At 36.1% G+C, this 12,272-nt stretch overlaps 2 protein-coding genes across 3 annotated transcripts; both read left to right on the top strand.

Moving 5' to 3' along the window:
• Nucleotides 1-3,275: 3,275 nt before the first annotated feature.
• LOC137736242 (secreted RxLR effector protein 161-like) lies at nucleotides 3,276-3,671 on the top strand. Its single transcript, XM_068475549.1, has one exon. It carries the CDS (start codon nucleotides 3,276-3,278, stop codon nucleotides 3,669-3,671), a length of 396 nt encoding a protein of 131 aa, XP_068331650.1.
• Nucleotides 3,672-4,696: 1,025 nt separating this feature from the next.
• Nucleotides 4,697-8,031, top strand: LOC137737890 (uncharacterized). Of its 2 annotated transcripts, none has more exons than XM_068477465.1 (5): nucleotides 4,697-4,905; nucleotides 5,394-5,901; nucleotides 6,830-6,946; nucleotides 7,064-7,461; nucleotides 7,591-8,031. In XM_068477465.1, the coding sequence occupies exons 2-5, from the start codon at nucleotides 5,401-5,403 to the stop codon at nucleotides 7,967-7,969; spliced, it is 1,395 nt and encodes a 464-aa protein (XP_068333566.1). In that variant the 5' UTR covers nucleotides 4,697-4,905; nucleotides 5,394-5,400; the 3' UTR covers nucleotides 7,970-8,031. The 2 variants fall into 2 exon arrangements, with proteins under 2 accessions (XP_068333566.1, XP_068333567.1); XM_068477466.1 differs by having other exon boundaries at nucleotides 5,385-5,901.
• Nucleotides 8,032-12,272: the final 4,241 nt, after the last annotated feature.

Here is a 12,272-nt window from a genome sequence, read left to right as displayed (position 1 = left end):
TGGTCACAGGCGAGGACGGTGGAACAGAAAAGGCAAAAATCATGGTGTCCAGTTTCACAATCAGGTTCCAATGCATAATTCAGGCCTGAGCTTTAAAAATGTGAATCGCCACAAAGACAAAGCTCTTATGAACAATGCTCCCAAAAACTTTAAAGGAGTCTGTCATAGGTATGGTGGCAATGGGCACTGGGCGCAAACTTGTCGTACCCCAAAACATCTGATGGATTTATATCAAGCCTCCATCAAGGAAAAGGGTGTCAAAACCAATTTTTTCGACTATGCTAAACCAATAGATATACATGATCCAATGTGTGACTTATCAGAGAAGTTGAACACAACCCACTTAGATGTCTCAGATTTTATTGTGGAAATGGGGAATGAAATATATCGGTCTGACTAAATCGTTTATATTTGATGTACTGAACTTGTAGTTCAAAACTAGCATTTCAAATTCAATAAAAGTGGCGTTTAAATTTCATGTTATAACTTGATTTTAACTGTGATTCCCTTACTCAGAGAGCATGGATAAAAACCATGGTCATTCTCAAAACATGAGAAATGACGGAGATATTTGTCTAGCAGACTGCATAGCCACGCATATAATACTTTGAGATCGAAAGTATTTCTCAAGATTAATGCTTACAAAAGTAAGGGTAACAACAATATCAGGCCCTTCAGATGTAATTGAAGGTTCAGGGAAAACCCAGATTATGTTACCAAATGGAACAATATTGTCCATACATAATGCGTTGTACGCTACTCGATCTACTCAAAATTTGTTGAGTTTTAAAGACATACGTTTAAATGTATACCGCATTGAAATGAAAAGTGCAAAAAATATGGAGTATATATGCATTACCTCCAATGATACCCAAAAGTGTATATTGGAGAAGATGCATGATTTGACAAGTGGATTGTATTATACATACATAAAGACAGTTGAATCACATACTGTCATGAACCATAAGTTCATTGATTGAAAAGTTTACATGCTTTGGCATGACCGTCTGGGTCACCCAAGATCTACCATAATGCGTAGGATCATTACCAACTCTAATAAACATCCATTATTGAGGAGACACATTGTTATCTTAATAATAACCCTTACAAGGCTTGTTCTCAAGGGAAGTTGGTAATTAGACCATTACAACTAAATGTTGATGCTGAATCCCCATCATTTCTGCAAAGAATTCAAGGGGATATTTGTGGTCCTATTTAACCATCATGTGGACTATTCCGATATTTAATGGTTTTAGTTGATGCATCTACCCGATAATCACATGTTTCTCTCTTGTTTACTCGGAATGTAGCTTTTGCGAGACTTCTTACTCAGATAATTAAGTTGCGAGCACAATTCCTAGATTACCCCATTAAGTCAATTCGACTTGATAACGCTGTTAAATTTACGTCTCAAACATTTGATGATTACTGCATGACATTGGGCATTGATGTTTAACACCCTGTTCCTCATGTCCATACTCAAAATGGTTTAGCAGAAGTATTGATCAAGCGGCTTTAGTTAATAACCCACACTCTGCTCATGAAAACAAAATTGCCAGCCTCTGCAAGGAGACATGCTATCTTATATGCTGCATCATCGGTTCGAGTAAGACTTATAGCCAACCACCAATATTCCTCAGTACAACTCGTGTTTGGACATCAGCCAAATCTTTCACATTTACGAGTTTTTTGTTGTGCTGTTTATGTACCTATTGCACCACCACAACGCACTAAAATGAGACCTAAGTGCTGACTGAGAATTTATGTGGGTTTTGATTTACCATCTATCATTAGATATTTGAAACCCTTGACAGGTGATATGTTTACAGCTCGTTTTGTTGATTGTCACTTTGATGAGACAGTCTTCCCGTCGTTAGGGGGAGAAAAGACTATTTCAGAAGAACGGCAAGAGCTGACATGAGTTGTTCCCACCTTATCTCATTTTGATCCTCGAAGCATTCAATGTGAAAATGAAGTAAAAATGATCGTCCATCTTCAAAGTATTGTCAATAAAATGTCAGATGCATTTAATGATGCTATGAAAGTGACAAATATACTAGCTGTAAATGCACCTGCAAGAATTGATGTCTTTATTGGACAAAATAAAGTGACAGCGAATGATTCATCTGGTGCACGCTTGAAGCGTGGTAGACCTCCAAGTTCAAAAGATCCAACCCCTCAAAAGAGAAAGACGAGGGGACAACTGAATCCAAATAAAAACATTTAAGAAGAGAAAATAAATAACAAATCCACAATTCATAATTTTGTACTTTCAGAAAAAGAAAATGTCCTTGATGAGACATATGTACCTGAAGACAAAGAGGTATATGAAAGCAAATAAATCTTCATAAATTATACTTGTACTAATGAATTGTGAGATCAAAATGAAATAATCATCGACGACATGTTCGCATTCGTAGTAGCCAATGAAATCATATTAAGTGATGATCTTAAGTCCTGCTCTGTTGTTGAATGCAAATAGAGACAAGATTGGCCTAAGTGGAAAGATGCAATCCAGACAGAATTAAATTCCTTGGAAAGGCGAAATGTTTTGGACCAGTAGTCCAAACCCCACTTGGTGTAAACCCCGTGGGTTACAAATAAGTATTCACAAGAAAACGCAATTAGAAAAATGAGATTGCAAGATATAAAGCACAACTCGTTGCACAAGGTTTTTTTGTAAAAAACCTGGAATTGATTATGAGGAGACATACTCTCATGTAATGGACACAATTACGTTCCATTACTTAATAAGTGTGGTTTCAGAAAAACTTGACATGCGACTTATGGATGTCATCACCGCGTATCTATATGGAGAATTAAATACTGACATATATATGAAAGTCCCAAAAGGACTTAAGTTGCTTGAAACAACTAACAAACCATGAGGTATGCTCTCAATCAAATTAAAGCGATCATTATATGGGCTAAAACAATCTGGACGAATGTAGTATAATCGTCTCAGTGAGTATTTGATCAAAGAAGGGTATATCGACAATATCATTTGCCTTTGTGTGTTCATTAAGAAATCCAACTCTGGATTTGTTATAGTGGCAGTATATGTCGATAATATGAACCTAGTTGGAATCCCTGAAGAGCTCAATAAAACTCCTGAATATCTGAAAAGCGAATTTGAAATGAAAGACCTTGGAAAAACAAAATTTTGACTCGATCTGCAGATCGAGCATTGTAATAGTGGAATTTTGGTCTACTAATCAGCTTACATTGAAAAAATCCTAAAGCGATTTGGTATGGACAATGTTTATCAACTAAGCATGTCAATGGTCGTTCGTTCTTTGGACGTTAAGAAAGATTCATTCCGTCCAAAAGAAGATGACGAACTGGTCATTGGTCCAGAAGTACCATATTTGAGTGCAATAGGTGCTTTACTGTATTTAGCACAATGTACTAGACCAGATATATCATTTTCAGTCAACTTGTTAGCAAGGTATAGCTCTGCTCCAACAATTCGTCATTGGAAGATAATTAAAGATGTATTACGAGACCTTCGTGGGACAACAGATATGGGTCTCTTTTACTCAGAGAAATCCACAAATGACCAAGTCATTGTTGGATATGTAGATGCTGGTTTTCTCTCTGATCCTCATAAAGCCCGCTCACAAACTGGATATGTGTTCAACAATGAAGATACATCAATCTCATGGCTCTAAATAAAACAAACATTAGTTGCTACATCTTCAAATCATTCAGAAATACTTACTTTACATGAAGCAAGTTGTGAACGTTCTTGGTTAAGATCAATGATCCATCATATTCGGAATTCATGTGGTCTACCTTCCAAGATAGACACTCAAACTGTCATCCGTTAAGACAATACAGTCTGTGTTGCTCAAATGAAAGAAGGATTCATCAAGGGCGATAAGATTAAACACATATCTCCAAAGTTTTTCAGTGCACATGAGCTTCAAAATGCTAAAGTTATTGAAGTTAGACAAATCCGTTCCAATAAAAATCTGGCAGACTTGTTCACCAAATCCCTACCAAAGTGCACGTTTCAGAAGTTAGTGTAAAATATCGGATTACGTCGATTTACTAATCAGATAAATTTGAAAAATGCGAAATAAGAAAGAGATACATATCAGGGGGAGCATCCATGATACATGCATGTTGTACTCTTTTTCCTTCGATTAGGATTTTTCCCATTGTGTTTTTCCTATCAAGGTTTTAACGAGGCAATATAAGTATACTTAACACTATATCAACAATCTAGATAAAGTTGTACTCTTTTTCCTTCGCTATGGTTTTTTCCCACTGGGTTTTTCTGAGCAAGGTTTTAACAAGGCAACTAATGTTGATATGTGGGCATCCAAGAAGGAGGGTTGAAAATACTGGTGGGTTAATGAATGCCCACAGTAATATTGAAAACATTAGTAGATTTTTCAATACCCACATAGTAATGTGGACTTTGAAAATGAAGGAGATCGTATTTTTCAAAAGTTGTGTGTTAGAGTTGCTATATAAATAGAGCGCTTCATGTACTATCAAAATACATATAAAACAAGAAAGATCAATAACATTATCTATCCCTCCCTTTTTTATTGGTCATCCCTTGTGTTATAATTACATATTTTACACTTCAATCCTATCATTAATAAAAGTTATCTCTCTAACTTTTAGTTATATATAACATTGTAGTATTAATGACCTTAATTTATAAAATAACAGTTATGGAACCGCCGACTCCAAGTCTCCAAGCTCCCCCGCCCACCGCAACCACCACCAATTGGACTGAGGCATATGCGCGTAATTCATGCACCACATCAGTAACTACACGGCGTCGTTGTAGCCGTTAATCCCATCCATTCACCCAGTCTCCTCCCCAATTTCACTGTCTTCTCTTCAATCTCCAGCAACAACAACAGCAGCAGCGTGACAATTTTACAGGTATTCTTCGACCCAATCACTCCTCTGCTCTCTCTTCTCTCCGATTTTGGTGATTTATTCGTTTGTTTGTCGTAATGTTATTAATTTAGAGAAGATTTCAAGCATTTCGGGTAATATAGAATCGCCATTTGAGGTGAAGAAAAAGTGTAATTTAAATGGTGGATGATGGAAATTTAAAGGTAACTGGGGAGATGGAGTGATAATTAATTGATGCTATGGGAGGCTATGGACAAGTTGGAATCTTTCTTGTAAAAATTGGGTTTCTTGAGTTGTATTTATTGAAATTCGAAATTCGAAAATATTTTAACATGTTAGGAAGTAGAAGAATCAACAAAGATTACAAGGGTACACTGATGTGTTTAAGATGAATGTGATGATCAATGTTTAGGAATCGCATTGTCGTGTTCAAGAATCAACTACATTTTATGTAATCTTTCCATAACTATTAATTACATTGCAAGAATTACGCAACTTTTTAGCTTTAACAGTGTATTCATGGCAAAGAAAAGAGGGAAGGCGGCGTTAAAAAGAAAAGATGTAGCTGTAAATCACAATGATAGGAAGAAGAAGATAGAAAAGAAATTTACGAAGAACAAGAAGAAATCTATGAAGATAAGTGCATCTTCAGTGCCTACGCCGGCTCCTGTGCCTAACAGCGGCCCTTCCACTTCCAGTGTTGCTCATGCAACTTCATCTAGCCATGCTAATCCTACTGGTAGAAAAAAGGTTCGGCCAACAAAGAATGAGAAGGATAGGGGGCACTCTCATTCTGGTTTTATATTTATGTGTAGTGGGAAAACGAAACCCGAGTGTTATCGCTATCGTGTTTTTGGGCTGCCGTTAGCAAAGGTAGATGTTGTGAAGAAAATTAGACCGGGTGCAAAGCTATTTCTATACGATTTTGACTTGAAGCTCCTTTATGGCACGTATAAGGCAACTTCAAGTGGAGGATTGGATTTGGAACCAATTGCGTTTAAGGGGAAATTCCCTGCACAGGTAACAATGCTCTATATGATTTCCTAGAAAATAAGACCAGAAAATGTAAACCCCTGACTTTGTCCATGTCTGATTTAAGGGCTTATTGCTATTGTTAAACTAGCTACCTAACTTAGTTACTTATTTGATCAGTATTTTGGGTGTGTTTATATATGAGTATACATATTTTCTAAACAGATTTCGATCATTACTATCAAATGGTTTTGTTACAAAAGACTAGCAATGCTTTATTTTGTTTTATTTTCTCTGTTCCTTTTATATAACAACTTCCTGGAAACAAACCAAATGAGCCCTAAAATTATAATTAAAGTTGTAGTTATGGAGAAGACGTTGTGACAAGTTGATGGTGGAGGTTGGAATGGTATGTTGAACATGAGTATTGTTCAAGCGGAGATGCAGCTGGTTACAGCTTAAAAAGTGAATGCACATTATTAACGATGGTAGTGGTGGTTTTTGACAATTGTGTCTTTGTGGTAGTGGTGGCTACAATGATGGTGCACAATTCTTAGTAATGGGACATAGGAGGTTTCTCAGGTTGTAGTTTCTTTTTTAAGGTTTCTGGGGTTGTAGCTATATGTAAGTGTCATTGGGAGCAAGGGCTAATGACAGTTATGGCATGACAACAGAAGTTGTGGTGTAAAAAGTGGTAGTGTGGTAGAAGGTGCCTTCCACTGACAATATATTGTCCTTTCCTTGTTTTACTGTTCGGAAGTTCTTGTTTGTTCTTACTGGAATCTTCAGATGTTAAATCAAGCTTTGTGATAATTAAAAAATTAAGAAGATTTGTTTCGCCCATGCGTTTTGTATAGTACTGATAGCAGAATAATATGTTGTAAATTTACTGAGAGCAGAACTTGTAGCCTTCTGCAGTTTGCTTAATTTATGTATTTTTTTCTTTCATTTTTTGGCAATATGTTCTTGTATTCAGGTCAGATTTAAGATTTTCAAGGATTGTTTACCTCTTCCTGAAAATGCTTTTAAAGCAGCTATCAGAGACAACTACCAGGGAGGTTCTAAGTTTAAACAAGAGCTCAATAGCAAACAGGTAAGTAACATCATTTACATCTTTTAGCGCCTTTTTTAAAATTTGTTCAAAACTAGTTGCCTGTCACTTGAAATTATTTTTGAAGGAAAAATTCTTACGCATTTTGGTTTGATGAAGGTGCATGCTTTAATCTCATTGTTCTGCCCTCTCACCGAGTTAGTGCCTACTACTGCTCCCCCTCTCCGAGATGTGGCAAGACCAGGCTCATTTCCATCTCCTATTACAGAAAAAGGATTTCATCCAACAGCAAGGCTGTCCCATCAAGAGGGCTCCTATTCATATGGTGTGCAACGTTCTCATGCATTGCCGCTTGATACGCAATCCAGGCAGGCAATCCCGTATCCACTGTATGATCAATATGAGGTCAAAACACATGTGGAATGTTTGCGGCGTAACATGGAGCCTCAACATGTTCAGCATGCTTCTCTTCCACATCATGCCGATTCATATTATTTAGCAGCAGCACATGAGCCGTACTTGCCTGAAAACCTTTCCCATCATGACGGATATAGAAGGTACATTCATTTGTTGCATTCTTTGTCCAATTATTTCAGCTGTTATTATGTGGTGTTTTTCACATTTAGCTTTTACTGATTAGGGCATAATTCTCATATGGTAGATAACATTCTCATGCATTTTCACAGGCATAGGGTGACACTTGCAGAGGAGATGGTTCCCAGGGATCAAGTTGTTTTGTATGGAAGCGAGTATGACATGCCCCAGTTGTTGAAGGAGAGAGAAAGAGATATTGCTCTGCGTTCCAATTATGTGGCTGAATCTTATAGTCGACAGTTGCCCACCGCTGCAGCCTCACATGTTATGCTGCAGCCACATTCTTTAGCACCATCTTATGAACGAACATTAACGTACCAACGGTACTATCCAGTAACAACCCATCAGGATCAGAGCTTGGTGTATGCTGATCCTCTTCGAAGACCATTGCATGGTACCTCTTACTCAGCTGAGGCAGATGTTCCAATCTCTACACATTATTCGTACGCTAGAGCTCCCCGTTACCGATGAACGAAACTTGGACGTGTAGATTCATTCATGACATGCGGGTACTGTGTTGCTTCGTTGTCAAATACTGGTCGAAACTTTGTATAAGATGTGAACCGGTTCTGAGACGGGTCTTCAACTTCATAACTTGTGTGCAACTATTCACCTCTGTCTTTGTTAATCTGATAATCGAGTGTAAAGAAACAGTTAGTGTCATGTCCAGAAACCCACCTCTTTACCTCCCACATGATATTCTTAATTTTCGGTTATTGGATCTAATGAATTGAAGAAGACCAAATGTAAGAAATTAATAGGGTTGTGTGAGAGGTAAAAAAGGATGTGTAACCCTAAGGTTAAAACTGTCAAATGGGTTTCTCTCTTCGACAAACATAGTGGATTCGCTTATAATGGTGTGTAGCATCAATATCAGGTATTCGTAGGAGTCGAGTTCTACCACCAAAAAAATTGAAATTCTAACCCCAAAATCAATCCATTAGTAACTGCAGGGTACATTAACTTCTTATAAAATTATGTATTATTGCATAAGTTTTTTATGTGGAACAACCCTTCACATCCTTAAAGTCATATGCAAGTAAGACACTAGTTTCACTAAAAATGATTATGACATGTATGATACTATGATGTATTACTCAACAGGGAAAACCACCCCACCCCCCACCACCACCACCACCTAAATTTTACTAGATTGCGCATGCAGTTTGGCCCACACAATCTTGCCTCTAGCGTCATGAATCATGATGATCCAAACCATCGCTGCCTGCTATAGGGCTATATGCTGTTTTAGGTTTAGGATGGTCCCGCCGGCCAAAACACTTTTTTTTGAATTTTTGCAGTCGCCCTTGACCGACCTAGTTGATGGTTCAACACTTCAACTGGCGCTTTACCGAACTTACCCTTTTTTTTTTTTTTTGGTATTTCTCCATCTCTTTCCACTCATTTTGTTGGTGGTTGAAATTTGCATGCCTAAACCTAGTAAGCTGTTGCTATTTTACAGCTTCCTCTTAAGGCATCTCACGACTTGAACCATTTTATATTGTATTATATTAAAGGATGGATTACATGGACCAATAAGTCCCAGCGGGAGGCCGGTTTCAAAGGTCACACTGTTACCAACTTTGCTTTACAAATTAGTACAGATGTTGTGATATTTATGTATAAATTATAACCAAACTTTCTGCCTAAATCAATTTGTTTGACTAAATTATATTGTGTAAGGGCTGTCACGTTTCCAGGAGCAGATCCTCTTTGTGAGGATTCTGGAGATCCTCTAATTACATTTATTCATCGTACATCGTACGGTCAGAAATCATTGTAATTTTTTTTTATTTAAAATTGAATATAAACCGTACCTGACAAAAACTAACCGCACGATATACGATGAATGAATATGATTGAAGAATTTCTGGAATTCTCACAAAGAGGATCCAGCAAGGATCCTCTCTCGTCACGTTTAAGCTTTGATAAGTGATAACATGGCAGGTTGAGGCACACTTCTACATATGCATGTGGCCCCATGTCTCATCTACAATAGTCTTACGATACGTCCTGAGTTCGATTATTGGTGTTGGTGAATCATAATATGGTGATTGGGGGGCTGAAATATCTCTGTGAGTCTTCCATGCCCTGAAAAGGGTGGATTGTTGTGGACCTAAAAAGGGTGGATTGCCATGACAAAGCCACCAACTGATCTCCTTTTAAAAAAAAAGAAGGAATATGTACGTATGCAAGCAAAGAAACATGCACACGATAAAACGAGTTGTGCCATAGTCAGTTAGACACGCGTGGGTAAGTTTGATTATTAATTCATCAGAAAAATTGAAATTTCGCCCAATTATGTTGGTGTATTTTAGTGAAAACCCAAAAGTTATATATTTTCAAATTAAACCATTTGATCAACTTTCTATGTCAGCAAACTTACCATAATGATCAGTGGCAAAGCCATAAATCGAGACTAGGAAAGCCCTATAAGCCATATGCAAAAATTTTGACAAAAAAAAAAAAAAATATATATATATATATATATATATATAAAATTAATGGGAGAAAAATTAAAGGTTTTTTGGGTATTTGAATGAAGTTTTTTTAATCAAAAGACAGTAATGGAGTCACGAAAAAAAAAATTAACGTTGAGATAGTTATATCATAAGCATCAAACTTCTTTATAAGTTCCTACATTGAAGTTGAACAAAAAATTAATAATTATGGCTCTAAACTGCAGTTATGAAAATTTTCTTTCAAAGATGAATTCTTCCTCTATTCCATATATACATGGTTTCAACGTAGACAACATTGTGTCATGCAAAATGGTGAATAAGTAAGGAAGGCTAGTTGATAGAAGGTTTTCGTTTCATAATAACATTACTGTAAAACACATTTTTTTTTGCCAATTAGAAGAAACATAATAGAGATAAATGGGAGAAAAAGTACGTAAGTCGAAGAATGTAGAGTATTCACCAACAGCACACAAACATAGACTACAAAATGAAGAAACTTCAGAATAGGCCCCGGTTAATGAATATGTTTAAGTCAGACGATATTTATAGTTCCATGTTTTTTATCTATTCCTCCTTTTCTTCAACCCGCTCTCTCCCCCTTTCCTTTTTTTTCCTTCTTCGTTACGCTTCTCCCCTTCCTCTCCTTTTTCCTTTTTCTTCGTGGTTCTGCTTCTCTTATTCTTCATGTTTTTTTTTCTTGTAAATGTGACATGGGCTTATGTGTATTTACGTTTTTTTTTTTTTTTTTTTTTTTAATCTTGGTTCGAGTTAATGAGGCTTATCTTCTAACAATAGACACGTCAAGCATTCGTCTTATATTTTTATCTAGTGCAACCTATGTGGTAGGTACTTAATTCTTCTTCTTCTTCATAATTGTGTTTCTGTTACAGGTAAATAGTAGCGGTGTCAATCTTCTTTGTGGGTAAGTAATAGTTTATATATGTTAGCATAGGTAGATTATAAATAGTAGTAATTGCTATTGTTGTTGTTGTTGTTTTTTTTTTTTTTTTTTTTTTTTTTTTTGTATTTTACCTTTTTGTTTTGGGTAAGAAAAAAAATGTTATGGTTGTAACTTGAGTGAGATCTACCTCGTTTATTGGTTACAATTATTCTTGAGTTTACAGAACATTTGACATGAGTTTCAATTTGGGATTTCATGACTACCTCTGTTGAAGGTTTCTACCTTTTCATTAGGAGGTTCAATTTTCTGTAAAATCATAGGGAGGTCTAGTGTCACAATTTCAAGCTTGGTCTGATTGTAGGTGCATCATGGCATTTAGCAACACAATATCCAAAATTCATATATCAAAATAAGAAGTTAAAGATGCATATAAATACTAATTCGGGAGTTCAAATTTATTTTCTTCATTTAATTTAATGGCAAAATGGGAATAAAATTATGAGATAAATGATTAGGGTAAAAAATAACAAAGTTAATGGACAAAATAAAATATGTGAGTTTTTTTCATAACTCAGATTGGATCAAAATCAAAGGATCCTTTGATTTATATATATTTAATTCATAATTTGTTCAACGGTCAAGAATCATCACCACGATCGTTGAATCTAAATAAAAAAACCCCTTAATTTATATATGATATATAATTCACAATTTGTTCAACGGTCAAAAAACATCACGATCATTGAGACCGAGTATAGCAAAACCTAAAATGAGATCATTATCAAGTGGACACAGTAAGTTTAAGAACAGGGTTCCTAATCGACTCGTGGCAAGAATGACATCGACCTCAAAGTCTAGAACATGTTGGCATCAGGCATGCATGCTCATTGTCTTTTTATGGCTTATTTTATTTGGGTGGGGGGGGTGTTCTCTTTATTCTTTTTTTATTTTTAAGTTATTTGGGGGTACTGTGTTAGGTTAGGGACTTTGGAGAGAGAATATATATATCTGTGTATATATACATATTTTACAAACAGGTGTCGATCTTTACTAAAATTATCTACTTAACGTAGTTACTTATTTGATCAAGATTTTTTGTGTGTTTATACATGAATATACATATTTTCCAAACAGGGTGTCGATCATTACTATCGAATGGTTTGGTTGGATGCTCGTGATGTATAAATACATGAGTGTTTTTGGCAGATGTCATTGAGCCTTTAAAAGGAAGAGGGATTATGGGATGTAAGATGGCTGCCTAGTGCCTCCGATTATGTTTCATGAACCTCCAATGGCCAGGAAAACAAAACAAAAAAATTGTGAACGGGAAGTAGGCAAAGTTATATCAAACTCAAGCTTGAATTGTAATTTTGAGGGTTCAATCCTTCTAGCTGTGATATAACCACAATTG

This window comes from Pyrus communis, chromosome 6, assembly GCF_963583255.1.
Source record: "Pyrus communis chromosome 6, drPyrComm1.1, whole genome shotgun sequence".
Classification (NCBI taxonomy): domain Eukaryota; kingdom Viridiplantae; phylum Streptophyta; class Magnoliopsida; order Rosales; family Rosaceae; genus Pyrus; species Pyrus communis.
This window is presented reverse-complemented; position numbering and strand designations above follow the sequence as displayed.

Coding starts and splice junctions, on each gene's coding strand:
- LOC137736242 (XM_068475549.1), top strand. CDS start 3,276: ATGTCAATGGTCGTTCGTTCTTTGGACGTTAAGAAAGATTCATTCCGT.
- LOC137737890 (XM_068477465.1), top strand. CDS start 5,401: ATGGCAAAGAAAAGAGGGAAGGCGGCGTTAAAAAGAAAAGATGTAGCT. Junction 5,902..6,829: donor AGGGGAAATTCCCTGCACAG/GTAACAATGCTC, acceptor TCTTGTATTCAG/GTCAGATTTAAGATTTTCAA. Junction 6,947..7,063: donor AAGAGCTCAATAGCAAACAG/GTAAGTAACATC, acceptor GGTTTGATGAAG/GTGCATGCTTTAATCTCATT.